This window comes from Hakea prostrata, chromosome 7 (genome assembly GCF_041222555.1).
Source record: "Hakea prostrata isolate BN-2017 chromosome 7, UWA_Hpros_2, whole genome shotgun sequence".
Lineage (NCBI taxonomy): Eukaryota > Viridiplantae > Streptophyta > Magnoliopsida > Proteales > Proteaceae > Hakea > Hakea prostrata.
In genome coordinates this window covers 22,258,991-22,278,046 of record NC_142606.1, presented here as the reverse complement: position 1 = coordinate 22,278,046, position 19,056 = coordinate 22,258,991, and the positions used below count along the sequence as shown (strand labels likewise).

Below are 19,056 nucleotides of genomic sequence, written 5' to 3'. Positions count from 1 at the left end.
CTGGAACTTCCGATCTTCAACGGCGATGACAATAATGGATGGACAGCCAGAGCCGATAGGTACTTTGTGTTACAAGGCTTGACGGAAGCAGAGAAGTTGCAGGCTGTGCTAATTGGTTTCGAAGGTCCTGCGTTAGGTTGGGTGCTGTTTTGAGAACTGCAGAGCCCTCTCCGTTCATGGACGGAACTCAAAGATGAAATGCGTAGATGATTCGGTTCGACTCAGTCGAAGACTCCCCTGGAAGCAATTATGGAACTCAGACAAACTCGCACAGTGAGCGAATATCGCGGACAGTATGAAACTCTCGTCGCCGCCGCCGGAGCTAAGGAGGACGACTGGTTGCAGGGAGCATTCCTATCGGGGTTAAAAGGAGAGATTAGGGCAGAACTTCAACTGTTTCAGCCCAAAGGGTTAACTCAAATCATGGACCTGGCCCAGTCCATTGAAGCCAAAAACCAGGCTTCGAGTGGGCCTAAGCCCACCCTTCTATCTCAGCCCACTAATAACTTGGGGCAAGTCCTAGCCCAACGAGCTGTAGCCTTGACCCGAAATAACACAAATAGCCCACGACCCACTCCTGCTGGTTCAAACCCTCAAACCGCAACTGGCCCAACCACAACTACACGACCTAACGCTGTAGTGTCGTCTTCTTCGAAAAGCGACTCTGCAAGTTCCTCCGGCGGAAGCGCTAAACCACGGTGGCTGACTCCAGAAGAGATAAAAGTCAAGATGGATAAAGGGTTGTGTTTCCAGTGTGATGGCCCATATTCTCGTGGACATCAATGTCCTATGAAGCAATTACGAGTGATGTTGCTGCACGAAGGGGAACCGTGTGATGATCCAGAGCCAGATCTCGTAAGAGAGGTGAATGACCACGACAAGCCAAACCTACCTATTACACAGATCGAACTTTCGCACAGCTCCTTAGCAGGAATCGACTCTCCTCGCACATTGAAACTTAAAGGAAAATTAATGAGGTCTCAGTTGTACTCTTGGTAGATTGTGGGGCTACACATAACTTTATCTCACGAAAAATTGCAGAGCAGATTGGGTTAGTGATTGAAGGTGAAACACATTTTCATGTCACGTTGGGCGACGGTAAGAGTGTACGAGGCCAAGGAGTATCCACCGAGTGGCCATCGTTATCAACCGTATAACTTTTATACAGGAATTGTTACCTTTTGAATTGGGCAGTGTGGATGTCATACTGGGAGTGGAATGGCTTTCGTCCTTGGGTGATGTCCAAAGCAATTGGAAACTTCAGACGATGCAATTCAAGTGGGGTGATAAGCAGGTCAAGCTGAAGGGAGATCCGGCATTACTCAGGTTGGAGACGACTTTACCACAGCTTTGGAAGATGGCTCAGAAAGGAGAAGGTTTTTGGTTAAAACTAATGGCAGCAGATGTGCAAGAATCTGTTAATTACAGCAAACAGGTGCAGATATTAATGGAGGAGTTTGAGTCTCTGTTCGCCGAACCTAAAACACTTCCACCTCGGCGACCCTATGACCACTCGATCCGGCTGATCGAAGGCAGCAACCCCCCAAGTCTCAGACCCTATCATTACCCCCATGCACAGAAAAATGAAGTGGAATGATTAGTCAGTGAGATGCTAGCTGCGGGAATAATACGTACCAGTATTAGCCCCTTTTCCAGTCCGGTATTATTGGTACGGAAGAAAGACGGTGGTTGGAGGTTTTGTGTTGACTATCGAGCACTTAACAAATTGACCGTGCCTGATAAGTTTCCTATCCCAGCCATAGATGAACTACTTGACGAGCTTGGAGGAGCACAAGTTTTTAGCAAGTTTGATCTCAAGTCAGGTTATCACCAAATCAGAATTGTTGAAGGTGATGAGGAGAAAACAGCTTTCCGGACACATGACGGCCATTACGAGTTTCTCGTCATGCCCTTTGGACTCTCAAACGCCCCCGCCACTTTCCAAGCATTAATGAATGAGGTATTTCGCGAACACTTAAGAAAGTTTGTGTTAGTGTTTTTTGATGACATATTGGTGTATAGCAGATCCATGGAAGACCATTTAGCTCACCTTCGGTTGGTCTTAAATCTCTTGAAACAACATTGCTTGGTGGTGAACAAAAAGAAGTGTTCATTTGCCGTTACTACCTTGGACTACTTGAGACATGTAATTTCAGCTGATGGTGTAGCAGCAGACCCACAAAAAATAGGTTGCATGATAGAATGGCCTATACCGAAGAACATCCATGCACTTAGAGTATTTCTTGGATTAACGGGGTATTACCGCTGTTTTGTTCGAGACTATGGGAAGATTGCCACACCACTCACAAATCTGTTGAAGAAAGATGCATTTCACTGGGATGATAGAGCAGCGGACGCCTTTGAAGCATTAAAGGCAGCAATGACCAAGGTACCGGTGCTTGTAATGCCTGATTTTTCAAAGGAGTTTATAGTAGAAACTGATGCATCCGGCGTGGGATTAGGAGCTGTCCTCATGCAAGAAGGGCATCCAATAGCCTTTTGGAGTAAAGCCTTATCCCAGCGGGCCCGTGCCAAATCAGTTTATGAAAAGGAGTTGATGGCTGTGGTATTAGCCATTCAGAAATTGCGTCATTATCTATTGGGAAGACATTTCAAGGTCCGTACGGACCAAAGGAGTTTGAGATACTTGATGGACCAACGGTTAGTGGCTGAGGATCAGCAAAAGTGGATTATGAAGTTGTTGGGTTATGATTTCGAGATCATTTATCGACCGGGATGTGAAAACAAGGCAGCTGATGCATTATCCCGCCAAATGGAAGGCACACCCCGTCTCTCAAGCTTATCAGCAGCCATTTGGGAGGAAGATGAGAGTCTAGAGGACGAAATCCAGCAGTCTGAGCGATATAGAAAGGTAATACAATCTCTCATCAGTGGCTCAACAGAATTTCCAGACTACAAACTGAAAAAAGGGACATTATTTTATAAGGGACGCCTAGTCATTCCAGAAACCTCCAGTTTAATCCCTAAGCTGCTGGCTGAATTCCATTCTACTCCTTTCGGAGGACATTCCGGGTATTTTCGCACTTACAAGCGATTGGCGGCTGTCGTATATTGGACCGGTATGAAGAGGATTGTGAAAGACTTTGTAGCCAGCTGCAATGTCTGTCAACGGAGCAAGCATCTTGCTATGAAACCAGCAGGGTTACTTCAGCCTCTCCCAATCCCCGACCAAGTGTGGGAAGACATCAGCCTTGATTTCATTGGAGGGTTGCCCAAAACCCGAGGCAGGGATACTATACTTGTGGTGGTAGATAGACTATCCAAATATGGACACTTCATTGCCTTAACTCATCCTTATACAGCCAGGGATGTAGCTATGATTTTCAGCAGGGAGGTAGTGAGACTTCACGGTTTTCCCAAGTCCATTGTATCGGATAGAGATCGGGTCTTCATGAGTAACTTTTGGAAGGAGCTCTTCAAATTAGCAGGTACTAATCTTAAGTTCAGCAACGCCTATCATCCACAAACTGATGGCCAAACGGAAGTCGTCAACCGGGGGCTGGAAATCTACCTTTGCTGTTTTTGTGCTTGGCAACCAAAAGATTGGACTACTTGGCTTTCTTGGGCGGATTATTGGTACAATACAACTTATCATGCCGCCACCAAAACAACCCCGTTCAAAATTGTATATGGCCGTGCACCCCCACCTTTGCTGAAATGGGAAGGGAATTGCTCTAAGGTAGACGAGGTCGATGTTCTCCTTCGTACATGGGATAGCATTCTTGATGAGCTGAAGACCAATTTGCGTGTGGCTCAAGACCACCTGCGTTCCTCTACTAATTCACACCGAAGGGATGTCACTTATCAAGTAGGAGAGGAGGTATTTCTGAAGCTCCAGCCATACCGCTTCAAGACCCTCGCCAAACGCCCGAATGAAAAGCTCAACCATCGTTACTATGGCCCTTATCCTATTGAAGCTCAAATAGGCCCTGTTGCTTACAAGTTGACACTCCCACTTGACTCCAAGGTCCATCCGGTCTTTCATGTCTCGCAGCTGAAGAAAGTAGTGGGGCTTAACATCACCACTCAACCATTACCAGCATGCTTAGCCAAAAATGGAGAGCTTCAACTCATCCCTGAAGAATTACTAGACATTCGTTACTCACCCCGTGGAGCACTTGAAGTATTGATCAATTGGAAGCAGTTGCCTAGTTGTAAAAATACTTGGGAGGACTTCCTTGAACTGCGCATAACCAGTTTCCAGATTTCCACCTTGAGGACAAGGTGAAACTGAAAGGAGGGAGTGTTGATAGACCCGTAATTACCAGGGTGTACAAACGAAAGAACAAGAAGACACACACAGCAGCACTACCTACAGCTACTGCAGGGGATCCAAATGATGAGGGGACAGATGGCAGCTTCCAAGTGGACAACAACCACTAACCTGCTGAAATTCAGAGGAGCAGAAAGAATGTCCAGGTGGCAAAGGAAGATTGGCCGAATGTGCAAGAATTGGTTATTCGCAGAGTTTGTTAGAGGGGAATGTTTATAGAAGGAGGGAGAGGGGGAGAGAGAAGGGGGAGAGAAGATACAAGCAAGAGCTTGGGGAGAGGGAAACCTCTGGGGAAGATTAGCTAGACTATGGCTGTTCTAGTTCATCTGAGTTATCTTTAATTTTATTTCATAGTTTTAACTATTTTCAGTAGTATAACTTGTCTATTTCATTAGCTGTATCCATTCGAGAATGCTTTAATGAATTCGACTACTATCTGAAGATCATTCTACTGAAGTTGTGTGTTGAGTTCATACCTACTGGTAACAAATCAATGGAGAATTATTGAGGTCTTATCAGTCTCTAATACCAAAATGCCAACCTGCTTATCCACACAACACCCATTGTGTATCAAAAAGAAACCCCATCTCCAACCACTTATGGAAGAGTCTCAGACACCTGTAACCATCATTGTAGTATAGTGAATCAACTGCCAATCAGAGACAAAAGACTAACGAGAGTAACCTTGGGACTCTATTTGTGAAGATTCCTCCCAAATAATCAGACATAGGTGGTATAATTTTCATCTCCCTGATCCAAAAATAGATATCATTGAACACCACACCTGTAGTCAAAGGCTCATTCATAAAAAAGAAAAGCTTTCCTGGCTTTCCAAATATAAAAAAATGACACAATGATAATATAAAAAAATCCAACTTAGCAATTGCTTATCCCACTTAAACTAAACACACCAATCCACAAACAAATCCAGAGTCGAATTTGCAGCCAACAACTCTGAAAGGAGGCCCAAAGGCCTAGCAGCAAGAATTTGTTTAGCTCTGTCACATCCAAAGAAAAGATGCCATGAAGTTTCCTGATAAGAAGAGCATAAAGCATAAGATTTATCCATTCTATCCCACTGACCAATCTTACCCCTCGCAGGCAAGCCATCATGTAAGATTCTCCACAAGAAAGTTTTAAAGTGAGGATGACTAGAAAATTTCTTAAATATCTCCACCACTTAAGGCACTTAACTCCAGGAATATTAGAACAAGTAGAAAAATGAAGAGCAGCCATCCTAGTGGAAAATTTGCCTGATCAAGAATATGTACAGAGCCATGAATCTTCATTGAGAATGATCCAGGAGTTAAGAATCTCAGTGACAAAGTGAGAAGGAAGCAGTCTATCTAAAAGATCAATGTCCTAGGAACCATTAACCCAAGCATCAGAAACCAAATTAATAGAATTATCTTTGAACAACGAATAAGGAATTGGTCGATTAGGAATTGAAGGGATTGACGGGTCAAACCAAAAGTGGGTAGTTGTGCGGCTTGTGCCACTACCAATTTTTCTAGTTAAGAAATTATTCAGAGTAGGAAGGGAAGATGCAATACTATTCCAAACTCTAGATTCCCTCTTTTTCCAAACTTCGGGTCCAAGGGGGAGGACGGAGGGAAATTGATGTAGGAGAAACCCTAGAAACTAGGGGACCTACAAAGTGGGCTACTAGACTCTTAGAATTAAACACCTATTCTTGACAGATAGTAAAGAAAGGAATTGCAGCACTTGAATTATGTTAATCATGCATGTAAGACAGCTAAAGTAGAGAAAGAAACACAATAAATCCTAATTGATAAGCACAACTAAACAATAATCAATAGGGAAACAAGGTAATGGGGATCCTGGCACCATAACACTAAATTGAATGCAAGGGGATTAAGAAACTTAAAGAAAATAGAGCTGTCCTAATCAATATCAGAGTTCTAACAAGGAATTCAGCAATTAACAATGTAAAGGGAGTCTTACAAAGTTTAGAATAAATGAGAAATATTTAGGGGGAGATAACGTTACCTACTGATCCTAGTTGTAAGACAGGGGTTAGAAAGCATTTAGGAATAGAAATAAGAGAAAGAAAAAAATATTTTGAAGTAGTGGTGAATCCTAGGAAAGGAGAAAAATATTTTGAAGTAATGGCGAATCCTAGGAAGGAGAGTAGGGTTAGAATGGAGAACCACAGCAAGACTGCTGAAGAGAGGGAGAGAAAGAAAAGAAACAAAGAGAAGGGAAGGGAGACTAACTAAAGAAAAACAGAGACTGTCGTAGGGTAGGAAATTAAAAGGAAATAAGGGAAAGAGGGAAGAAAAAAAGAACAAAGATTTTTCTGCCAGAAAACAGAACAACCGTGGGGTTTGGGGAAGAAGAAAAAGATTTCCGGGAAAGAAACTAGGTCTTTTCGAGAAAAAAAGAGTAGGTCTTTGTAGAGGAGAGCAAGGGGAATTTTTCTAGTGGGAAAAAAGGTTGAAAGGAGGAAAGAGAGGTTACCTGGAGAGAGGGAAGAGCTGGTTCTGCCAGAGAGAGAGCAGCGTGAGTTCTTCTTTTCTAATTCTTTCATTCATTGCCAAAAACGAATTCCATACAGGGTTTAAATTAAAAAATTGATCCCTCTCAACCCTACATGTTTAATTCCCAAAATAATCCAAATCCAAAATAATTCAAAATTGGGCCAAAATAGACTCTAGGCCCAGCCCATACAGACTCAAACATGAAATTAAAATATTTCAATAGCAAATTACTATCCAACCCACTAAGACTAAGGAAAACAACATGACAAACTACCTATCAGCAATGTTTCTCATCGAACCATAAGATCCTAGCAATCCGGTAACCTCCGAACTCATCATCTACCCACATAGATGCTGTCGTGGGATGATCTCTACGTAGGCATCGCCGGTAAACTTGGAATTGATCACTGATGTCCTCATCAGAAATACAATTAGCTTTGGTCACTGTTCATTTTTGAGTATTAATGAAATTGTTCCTTGTATTTCCAATAACTGTCAGGCATAGATTTATTTCTTTTCACATCAACAAGAAAATGGGGCTGTGTTTTTCTTTTTCTGGGTGAATAAATGAGGCTGTGCTTAATTCATATGACTTTAGATAGAAGAGTTCAAATCTTATGGATAAGCAGGAGTATATCCTCATCAGCTAAAGTAAAACTAGATGTTACTAGAATTCACTGTATAGTAACAAAAACTAATTGTCATGCATGTAGGAATGCCAGATGAAATCAGCATATTGATATTAAGGGGCACACAATTTCCAGACTGTCATGCATTGCTACAAGATAGACATCTTTGTCAACAATCTGCATAGAGGATGCCGGTTCATAACTCTAGCAACAATTTCACACAAAATGGGAAAGGTGTCGCTGGGGTCCTATACATTATCCATATCCTCATTCTTTGGATACCTTCCGGGATCTTTTGTTCCGAATAGTGGAAGATCCATTTGGATGATGCTTAGCATTCAAATCCACCATCACATTTTGTGGTCAGAAAACCATGAGTGTAAAAGAAGGGAGGGGTAGGTGGACGGATTAGAAATAGATTCTAGGGAGCAGTCAAAATCTGGTGTAGGTTGCCTATGGATGTCCCGTGTCCTAGATTTTGTGTAAGCTAGCGGCTTGCATCAATTGTAGGGCTGGACACAGGAGGGAAAGGGGGTCTTTTCCAAAGGGGATGGAGAGAGAATGACACTGCTAGAAACCCTGGCAGCATGTCCAGTCTTTTCCCAAAAACAAATTAGAGTACCTGAATTTTGTATTTAAAAAAAAAATTACAAAATTTTAATTCTTGTATCTGAACCAAATAACATTTAGGGACCTCTTAAAACCAGTTAGGACAAACAAATGATGCATTGTGGACCTAAAAATGTAATAAAAAATTGCATTATTAAATTTAATTTTCTTCAAAATAATACTGAATATATCCATGGATAATTGAATTAGGGGGAATTGAATAACTCAAAAATGACAAGCTGGTTGGATATCTCCCAACAAGTCAATTGCCATCCTCCTACTACTGGGATGGTTCCATCTAATTTTGATGTCACGTTCAGTCAGCCAAAGCATCTCATAATTAGGGCCCTGGTTAAAATTTTTAGTATCTAATTGAGAAGTGCAGATTATATTTCTTGCTTTGTAATTAAGACACCCAGAAGAAAGATAGCTCTTTTCTGTTCTTGATAGATTATGTGTGTCTCTTCTTCTGAAGACACCTAACTGCCCCACTCTGACCTGGGGTTAACTTAGGCTTCAACATAAACCTTACATTATCTATGCAATTTCAGAATCATTCTTATTATCCATATGGTACATGCATCCAGTGGATCTGAAACCTGAATGACAGGCGCTAACCTCCCAAGTATAAGGCATAAACCAACTGAATACCAGTTCAGCAGATTTATCAACTACCATTGTTGACCCTACAGATATTGCTGCCTCACGGCCTTGCTATCATCAGTATTGACACAATCCAGACCAATCCAAACATGGATTTGCCTTGCTTCTAACAAACTTTAATGATATTTATTGACCATGTAAGACACCTCAAAATTGAACCATAATCTTCTAAATATGAAGCGTAAAATCACCAGACCTCTCTTTCGTAACTTCACGATAGTTTATTAGCAACCTTGCCATAATTTATTAATGTCAGTACCCTACCCAACCTGGCCAGATCAGTAAGTTTCGATATTGATTTGTAAGTGAATTATAATTTTGACGGAAAGAACTGTTATACATTAATAAATAATGCAAAAGAGGAATCAAAAGGTACTGTTTCTATTAGGTATGCATACAATATCAAGTGCCAATATCTATATAATATCAAAATGATCATGCGGTCATGTTAAGTGCATGCAGGGGCGGAGCCAGGATTGAACATTGGGGGGGGCCGAATGTATGTGGGCCAATGTGGGACCCACTGTAAGGTCCCATCTCATAATATATTATTATATTTTAATGTGGAGTCTGCATTAAAAATTAGGTAAATTAATAGAAAATTCGTGAGTGTGAGAGAGAAAAATGAATAGTTTGAGAAAGAGAGTGAATTCCTGATGTGGAGAAGATTTTGGAAAATTCTAAAGTTTGCTAATTACTTTAATATTTTGTGAGAACGTGTGAGAAAAAAAAAAGAGAAAAAATAGGAATAAAAGAGGAGATTCATGAGAAAATAAATAGAAATGAAAATAAGAGAGAATATATAAGGAGAAATTCATGGATCGTGAGTTAGTTTTTAATTAGAATTTAACTTTTTATTCCTTAAAATTAGGAATTTAATGATAACCATTAGATAAAGATTATGAAAGACATTTGTACCCATCATATTTATCTTAAATTTTTATTTTTTATTTTTGGAGGGGGCCAAATAGTGGTATTTCACATTTAAAGATAAAGAAATAAGGAGAAAAACAAGGATATTAACAATTTCAAAAAATCCGGGGGGGGGCCATGGCCCCCTCCGGTCCCAACGTGGCTCCGCCACTGAGTGCATGGGTACCAAGAGAATTTTTACTAACTTACTAGTCTTGTACTGTTTGTAAACTTTGCCAATAAGCTTGTGCAATAAATATTTTTCCTTCCAAGTCTTCACAGATTTATGTGTGAAACTTTACTCACAGCTTTCTATTTCTTGGTTGAAGATTATCAATGTGTATGACCAAAAATATGAGAGTGCAGCGGCATTCTGGCCAGATGTCCATCGGCGTTTAATCGTTGGAATGGTAATATCACAACTTCTGGTGATGGGATTGATGAGCACGAAAGGTGCCAAGTATTCAACACAATTGCTCATTGTCCTTCCTGTATTGACCATTTGGTTCCATCTATTCTGCAAAGGTCGTTTTGAATCAGCATTTAAGAAATTCCCTTTAGAGGTCCGTTGTTAACCTTTCTCTCTTTAATTAGGTCTATTCGGTGGGAATAAAGGTGCACAGGAACTGATAGTATGATCAAATTGTGTTGTATATCATAGAAGTAAAGAAGATTATACACGAGTCATCTCTCTCTATTCATTGAACTTGGTGTTTCAGCACCTAAAGATACCATTTGAGAAGCCTCAAGCTTTGTGTGGTGCACAATGGGATAGAGAAGAATGACAGATATATTTTTCATCCTTTCTGTTTTCTTTTTTCACTGGATAAGGATACTGATATATCCTACAAGGTTGTGCTTTCTTTATATAATGATGATTGTTTCCTTATTTTCACAGGATGCAATGGTGAAAGACACATTGGAGAGAGCAACTGAACCACATTTTAATCCCAGAAGCTACCTGGAGGATGCATATGTACACCCAGTGTTCAAAGGTGGTGAGTTTGATAAACCTGCAGCCATTGATGAAGAAGAGAACGACCCATTGGTGCCAACCAAAAGAAAATCTCGTAGAAGCACACCTGGTGACAGTAAACATGGTTCTGACGTAGGTTCTGAAGCTGGTACTTGAGAGAAAGACTTCAGTGGCCTGATGCTTATGTACTCTCATTTCATTTTCACAGGTTAATGATGTTGGGAAGAAGGGGGACCATGTCAACTTTTAGATTGGAGGAATCAAAATTTCCATCCATCATTACAAACTCTTAAGGATGGATAGGCCCTGGGTAGTCAAGATTGTATATTATTATGACATTGTAAATACAAAAGTCAGTATATCAGTGGGGAAAGGGAAACTGGTGCTTTCAGCAGATTCAGAGAGATTATATAGGTTAATCCCATGAATCATGATGCTCTCAGCTAATCCCAGTGAGCTAAAAACAGCATTTGATGGGCATGTCAGTTTTGAATTAGTTAATCCTGCTTCCGAATGACCCAGATTGGATCAATCCAAGTTGTACTTTTTTTTTTTTTGATAAGAAGAAAATTTCATTAAATTAAAAACACTTACACCCATAATTTTTAGTTGCATTACCTGTTCCTATTAGTTCGGAATCAGATAGTGCTAACTTTTCAAACAAACCTTGGAGCATTTGGGATGGGAATTTGTTAAATATTACATATTTGGTTGTCTTAGCAACCTTGATTAATATATCTATATGTTGTAAAGACCATGTTCCAAAATTTGGTTTTGGTAACAGATTTGGCAACTCTTCTATATTGCACCAAATTTCCTGTATCCCAATCCCTTGTGTTGCTGCCTGATCCATCCCATATTGTATTCCAAAAAGAGCTGCTTCTAGCTTGTCCGGTATCTGCACGGTTCCAAAATTGATGGACTCTATATGTCCATTCCTTTGCATCCCAATGCTCCATCCTGCCATCCCTAGGTGCTGGTTAAGTACTCCTGCACATATTAATACAATATTATTAGTTTTTGGGATGATGTTACACCAATTTAAGTGCTCATAGGTAAGGTTTCCTGTATTTGGGATTGGAGAAATATGAGTTGTAATTTCATTTTTCTGTAGTTTAAGATTTGCAATCCAGTGATTCAGGCTTTTTAACACCTTCAGAGGGTTAGGATTTTTTTGTTGAAAAACTTTAAGGTTTCTTTCCTGCCAAATGAAATAACAAGAGATAATAAAGACTGAAAGAAACCATTTGGATTTGGATATATCTAAATGGGTTTCAAGGTTTTGACACCAACTTAGAATTGACAAGTCTCTCCAATTTTCAGTTCGTAAGCCTAGTGGTCCAGCAGCATGTATTCTTTTAGCCCATTCACATGATATAAAAACATGCCAACTTGTTTCGCTTGCTTCTTCTGAGCAGAGCGCATTCAGATGAACAGTTAGACCATTGGGCTAGTTTTGATCCGATTGGTAGACCCGTCATGCGATGTCGCTTGAGAAAAACACCTTGAATTTTGGGTGTATAGGTAATCCCCAATAGAATTTCCACCACCCAGAAGAGGGGTTCCCTAACGAAGAGAAACGCCTCTTGATTATCTTAGAAAAAGCTTTTTTAACTGTGAATTCTCCATTTGGAGAAAGCAGGGAGGACCATGAGTCGTCATGGTCCGACAGATTAATTGGTGTTGAAATGATGGAAATAAAATTAGGATGAGTTAGGAATATCTCCCTGTTGATGCTTTGGATATTGTTGAGGACCTCATCAACTGTTGCTTGACGTGACCCTATTGAGAGATCATTTGTTGGTGTTGGATCTGGCATTTGTGTTGGTAACCAGGGATCAAACCAGAAAGATGTTTGTGTTCCAGCTCCGATTTTTCGTATCACCATTGTTCTTAATTGCGGAATTATAGTCGTGAGACTATTCCAAATCCATGATCCTTTCTTTGCACCAACTTTAGGGTCAAAAAAAGATTGATTTCTGAAATATTTTGCTTTTAGGATACGGACCCATAAAGCATCGGGTTCGGTTAGTATCCTCCATCCTTGTTTCAGAAGCAACGCACAGTTGTAATCTTCCATCCTCTTAAAACCCATACCTCCCATTGCTTTTGGCTTGCAGAGTCTACCCCAAGCAATTAAGTTCAACTGTTTTTTCTTGTTTGGCTGGCCATTCCAAAACCTTTGACAAATCGCATCTATTTTGGTGCATATAGTCTTTGGGAATTTCAAACATTGCATTTGGTATAACGCCATAGATTGCAATGAAGCTTGCATCAAGACTCCTCTTCCTGCGAATGAGAGATTTGTTGCCTTCCAACACGCCATCTTCTTGGTCATTCGCTCGAGCACAGATTGCAGAATTTTTGTTTTTCCTTTCCCAGCCAATAATTTTGTTCCCAAATATGTTGTCTCTCCTCGTAGTTCTGGTACCCGCAAGATAGAAAGTATCACATTTCTGTCCTCTCCGGGCACATTCCGGCTGAAATGAACTCCACTTTTCTCAAGGTTGATCTCTTGTCTGTTAAATCGAGAAAAGTTCTAGGACAACCTTCAAAGCCATCACTTCTTCGATGTCTGCGCTGCGAGAACAAAAACGTGTCATCTGCAAAAAATAAGTGAGTGATATCTCCGGTGCCCCTCTCCCTATTTTGACACCACTGATTAGATTGAGGGATTTATATTCATCAAGGAGTCGAGACAAGACTTCCATGATTAAAAGAAAGAGATATGGACTTAGGGGGCACCCCTGTCTAAGACCTCTTGATCCCGAAAACCATGAGTAAGGGGATCCACTCATTTTAATCGAGAAGGTGGGGGATGAGATTAAAATGTCAATTAATCTACACCATTTTTCATCAAACCCAAGGAATTGAAACAGCTTGACTAAAATGCCCCGATCAGCCTTATCATAGGCTTTTGACATATCAAGTTTTAAAGCTATGAAACCTTTTTTGCATCGGGTTTTTTTCATGAAATGAAAGATCTCATGTGCCACTATGATATTATCCGTAATTTGCCTTCGTGCCACAAACGCACCTTGGTTTGGTGAAATGATTTCTGGGAGAAAGGATTTCAATCTTTTTGCAAAGATTTTTGCAATAATTTTGTAGGACACATTGCACAAACTGATGGGACGGAAATCCGATACTAGTTTTGCATTTTCTTTTTTCGGGATGAAGCAGAGTAGAGTGTGGTTAACTCCATCTGGGAGAATCTCATTCAAGAAGAAAGACTTAACGAACCTGAAGATGTCCTCACAAATGACATTCCAGAATTTCTGATAAAAGAAAGCATTAAAGCCGTCCATTCCTGGTGCTTTATGAGGACCCAATGAGAAAACAGCACTCTTAATCTCTTGATTGTCCGGTGTGATAGACAAATTTCCTCCATCAATATTGATGGGAGGAAAGAGACATTCAACAAAACTAGGGTCCAAAGTTTGATTAGGTTGGAACAGATTTTTCATAAAATCTGCAAAAACCCCAGCTATCTCATTAGGTTTCGTTAAAATTTTCCCATTTGCCTCAACCTCTGAGATTTTTCTCTTATGGAGGTTAACTTTACTCGACAGGTGATAGAATCTAGTATTCTTATCTCCATTGGAGATGTACATGCCCCGGGACTTTTGAAACCAAAACATCTCCTCTGCCTCCATGGCCCAATCAAGCAGTTGTTTTTTTTCCCTGATTCCCTCCCAGTCAGGATTAGGCCCTTGTTCAAGAAGCTCGATTTCCATTGAAATACGAACAAAAATATTGTCCACACGGCCAAACACCGAGTTGTTCCAGTGTTGAAGGAATCTAGTCAAATTGGCTAATTTGACATGAAAGGGAGAGGGTGAATTTTTAAACCAGGTTGATTGAAGATCCATCGAAAATCTAGGATGGGATATCCAAGCATTTTGAAAATGGAACAATTTCCTTTTGAGATCCCCATCAGAAAGAGGGAGCAAGATTAATGGGTTGTGGTCAGAGCCAACCGCTGGAAGTCTTTCCATCCGTTGGTTGGGAAAACAGCTTATCCATTTTGGTGAGGAAAAGACCCGATCTAATTTTTCTTTAACCAGATTAGGGGGTCGTTGTCTATTTGTCCAAGTATACGGGCATCCGATGGCAGAAATTTCACTTAGACTCTCATCATTTATGAGAGTTTTCAAAACCGACAATGCCCCAGATGGCCTAAACATCCCCCCTACCTTATCTTTAGCCTCCAACAATTCATTGAAGTCCCCCATGATTATAAAGGGTTCGGAAAGGTTTTGAACTAAAGATGTCAATTCCTCCCAGAAGATCTTTCGATCCGAATACTTGGGAGGGGCATAGATAAAGCAAACGATAAATGATAAATCATTCATCCAGCAACGGATCATGAGGGCTGAAGGCTGTGACGAAATTAGTTCAGATTTGAAATCATTTGCTTTCAACACTACAATCCCACCCTTCAGCCCTTTTGATCCACTACTCGCCATATGCCCCACAATACTATATTTTGAAAAAATATTCCGCTTCTTTGAGAAAAGTTCATCATGATCCCTACATTTAGTCTCACAAAGGAAGACCAGATCCGGATTGTGTTTTCGTAACAATTTTTTGATGCAGAGTTGTGTGAAAGTGCCATTAATCCCTCGCACATTCCAAGACAAGAATTTCATGTTGTTCGAATGAACAAAATAAAGAGCCACAGCAAGACTCCTCCACCAATCAAAACACTCCACACACCACTTATGGACAGAATGAAGTTTACTATAAATCAGGATAAGGAAAAGGAAAGGAGAATTGAAGAAAAGGTAACAATAAGTTTTTCCTTTACACCACATGGAAGTGTATGAATGGAAAAAACTCAAGCAGAAAGAAACAAACTGAAATTAACAATGAAATTAACAATCAGAAGTTAAGTAGGGTCAACAGTTAAGCATAAAATCTATTTCTAGATTTAGGTTTGGGTTTGAGTTTTTTCAGCCAGCTATTCATAATTGCAAGGATTGAAATGAAAAGCACAATGCAGAAGTCAAAAAAATCAGAGTATTTGTGATAAGGAAAGACCTGGGGGATGCCAGAATCAGTGTTCATCACCATGTCTTGAAACCCAGTCTGCAGGGGTTGCTGTGGTTGTGGTTGTGCCATTTGTTGAGTGGGTATCATTGGATCAGCTTTGATCAGAAAGCGTGCCTCGACAGATTTCCCCACACTCCAAAGTAAAGAGGTTGGGTCAGAAGATTCTCTCAGGAGTGAATCCAGAAAAAGATCAAATCGATCAATGGGTGGGAGTTGCATGTAGTCGGGAGAAACCCTGCGCCGTTTACACATGAAAGAAACATCAAGTTCAGCCTGGTCCCTGTTTTCCCCAGTAGGCCAGACAGCATCCTCATTTTGTGTACATGCATGACCCGAAGCTTTAGCAAACGAGACCCTCATTTCCGAGCCCTCACTTTCCCCTTTTGTATCTTTATGGTTTGGATTGAAAGTGATTGAGTTAGTGTGCAAATTCTGAATAGTGACCCTTTCCACTTTTTCAAGCCGATCAATTGCCTTTAAAATTTTCCCCAGCAACACCGGATTTGTCTCACTTGGTATGATGGCTTCATCCACTTCCATACGTTTCCCTTCTAAGAAAACTGATTTTTCAACATCCCCTTTTAAATCATCAATTTTTCCCTCATTAAGGACATCAATTCCTATGTCCAGATTTCCCATATTTTCCATATCAGACACAAGCTCAGGAAGTGAGCTAAAGATCTGAGTCTTCAGACCAGACTCTTCAACCATAATTTTGCTCTGAGACTTTAAACCAGATTCTTTCGTATTCTTGACAGCAGAGCCTTCCTTTTGTTCAAGCATATGATCTTTTTCTTTTTCCTTCATATTTTCCTTTTCTTTTTCATTCACTTTCATTTTTTCCTTGGTCATTGGCTCACCTACCATCACCACATCTTGTATCAATAGTTCTAGACACCTACTGCCTGATTCTTGGGTTTTCCAGGCGATTGAACCCAGTGCAATTGAACTAGTTTTCCCCAACATCTAGGGCCATATTCAAGGGCTTTAAAGGCGGATTTCAGCCGATTAATCTGACCCCATAATGGGTGAGACTTGTCCGGATCACAAGTTCAGAATTTATAAACACAGGAAAATATTACTATCTATGAGTGATCTATTTTTCTCCCAGAAGGATTTAAATGAAAAAGAAGACAAATGCATTTGGCACCTTAGAGTTAATCATCAAGAGTGGAGCACTCTTTCATCATGAAAGAATGAAAAAGAAGAGAAGAAGTCGGGTATACTCTTCAGCAATCAGCGAAGAGGATGCCACTCAAAAAGAAAAATAAAAGCCGTTGAGAACTGTTTTGATTAATCACTGTCAAAGTTAATGAGAATTTAAATGAGATATGCATACCTTACCATTGAAATTGACAAACTATTCAGGGGAAGAACTGGCTAGTCCTAATGGAGAGCAATGTAGGAACCAACGAATGATAATGAAGATTTGATTGTAGATTTTTTTTTTTTTTTTTCCTTTTTGGTTTGTAAACCACAAGATAGGAGACAACGAGTAAGTTAATTTTGTGTATATGCTTGTGGTAATATGTTGGCAACCTATGTAGAGTTAATAAGTTCAAAACCCTTGGGTTAGGTGGGTCTACTCTTTTCTTTTCTGGTCGGATTCCTTTTGGACTGTTTCTATGCCCTCCAACCTTTCATGGGTTTGAAGGAAAATTCTCTTGCTTCGTCCCTGAGCCATCTCTGCTATTTTAACCTTCATCTCTTCTGGTTCCCCCACTTCCTTCTGGCTTGACTCATGACATCTGATGGGCATTCTCTTCAACCACTTTGGCCCCCGCCTTGTTTATAACATTCGTATCCCCAAATCCACCCCTTTGGCTGCCTTCATCTCTAATGGATCTTGGATCCCATTCTCTTGCAGGTTTGGGAATTTCTCTCTAGCTCCCCTTGCGACCTCACCATTTGACTCCCTTCACCCACCAAATCATTCTCCACCTCATTGGCTTGGAACCTTCTCAAATCCCACAGCCCTAAACCCCCCTGTCCACCTTTGGTTTTGTTCAAAAGTCACATTCCCCATCGCTCGCTAACCCTCTGGAGAGCCCTTAACCTCACCCTTCTCACTCAATCATTCCTTATTAGCCGCCACATCCTCGTTAAACCCAACGGTATCCTCTGCTGGTCTGGTTTGGAGAACCTTGAGCACCTTTTCATTTCATGCCATTTCTCTAGATCTATCTGGGGAAAAGCCATTATCTCCATTTGGTCCCGCTCAAGGCATTCCTATGGATTTAGCGAGATTAGTCTTGGATTTTGAGAAACTTTTCAAGTTCTTTCATCTGCGATAGGATTGGTAAGCTAGTGTTTTGTGCCTTGATCCATCACTTTTTGTGGGAGCGCAATATTCGAATATGGATATCAAAATCTCGATCTATAGACAGGATTTGGAATGTCATCTATTTTGATGTTTCTTCTAGATTGTTAGTTTCCCATCTCCTTGTTGATGATACCCCAAGGAACAGGTTTATTATTGTCTCCTGGGGTTTTGGTTATTCTTTTGGGTCTTCTTCTTAAAGACTTTGTTCTCTTGCTTTCGTAGCTTTAATATAATTATTTATTAGTTCAAAAAAAACTTCAAAAAAGTCTTGGATTCGGTTGAATTCATATGCATGGATAAGTATACGTCTAGACTAAAATCTAGAAGTCGTAAAATTTATCATTGGATTTGAAACTCGACAATCTTCATTTCAACCCTCAAAATTATTTAAACATATGATGCCTAGACCCTAAAGAGATTCATACTTTTGACCCCGTCCTCAGATCTCCTTGAGATGCTTAGGTTGTTTGTGATCCTGAGCATCCATGCCCCCAAACACCCCCCCTTAAAAAAAAAAAAGGAAAATTACATGATTAGTTATTTTTAAGTTTTTATTTACAAAAGTAGCCACTAGATGTTTCACTTAACAAAACTAGTTAAAACTGAATTTGCATTTACAAAATTAACCAAAATAAAAGTTTTTCATATTTTTTTTGGACATTTTTTTACCCCTAAACTAATCACATCCAAGGGAAAAATCACTATTTTGTTCTGAAGGGAAAACTCCACTATGTTTTCCTACCCTTTGGGCATTTTCACCCTTTTATTGATATGGTTAATTTTAGGGATTAAAAATGTTCAAATAGTTGAAAAATCACTATTTTGATTAATTTTGTAAATGCAAAATCAGTTTTAACTAGTTTGGTTAAGTTAAATATTGAATGATTATTTTGTAGGGAAAACTAAAAATAAATAATCATGTCATTTTCCCAAAAAAAAAACTACTAATCGTCTTTAAGACCAAACGGTCATCCACCAAATAAAAACAAGACCTAACGGTCATAGAATCGCTTGTACGAGAGACAAAAGGAGAATGCCCAAAAGGTATGAAAACATAGTGACAAAACTAGAATCGCTTGTGTTGGGTACTTGGC

The 19,056-nt window shown here is 40.0% G+C and overlaps 1 protein-coding gene across 3 annotated transcripts in view; it reads left to right on the top strand.

Annotated features, from left to right (window-relative positions):
* Positions 1-11,124, top strand: part of LOC149010589 (hyperosmolality-gated Ca2+ permeable channel 1.7-like) — a 53,928-nt gene extending 42,804 nt beyond the window's left edge. The window contains exons 11-13 of one of the 3 annotated variants that reach the window (XM_089160512.1): positions 9,938-10,171; positions 10,507-10,708; positions 10,793-11,124. In XM_089160512.1, coding sequence (XP_089016638.1) covers positions 9,938-10,171; positions 10,507-10,708; positions 10,793-10,797 — 441 coding nt within the window. In that variant the 3' untranslated portion in view covers positions 10,798-11,124. Of the gene's footprint in view, positions 1-9,937; positions 10,172-10,506 lie in introns of all 3 variants that reach the window. The other 2 variants (XM_089160510.1, XM_089160511.1) reach the window with 2 other exon arrangements.
* The last annotated feature ends 7,932 nt before the right edge of the window (positions 11,125-19,056 follow it).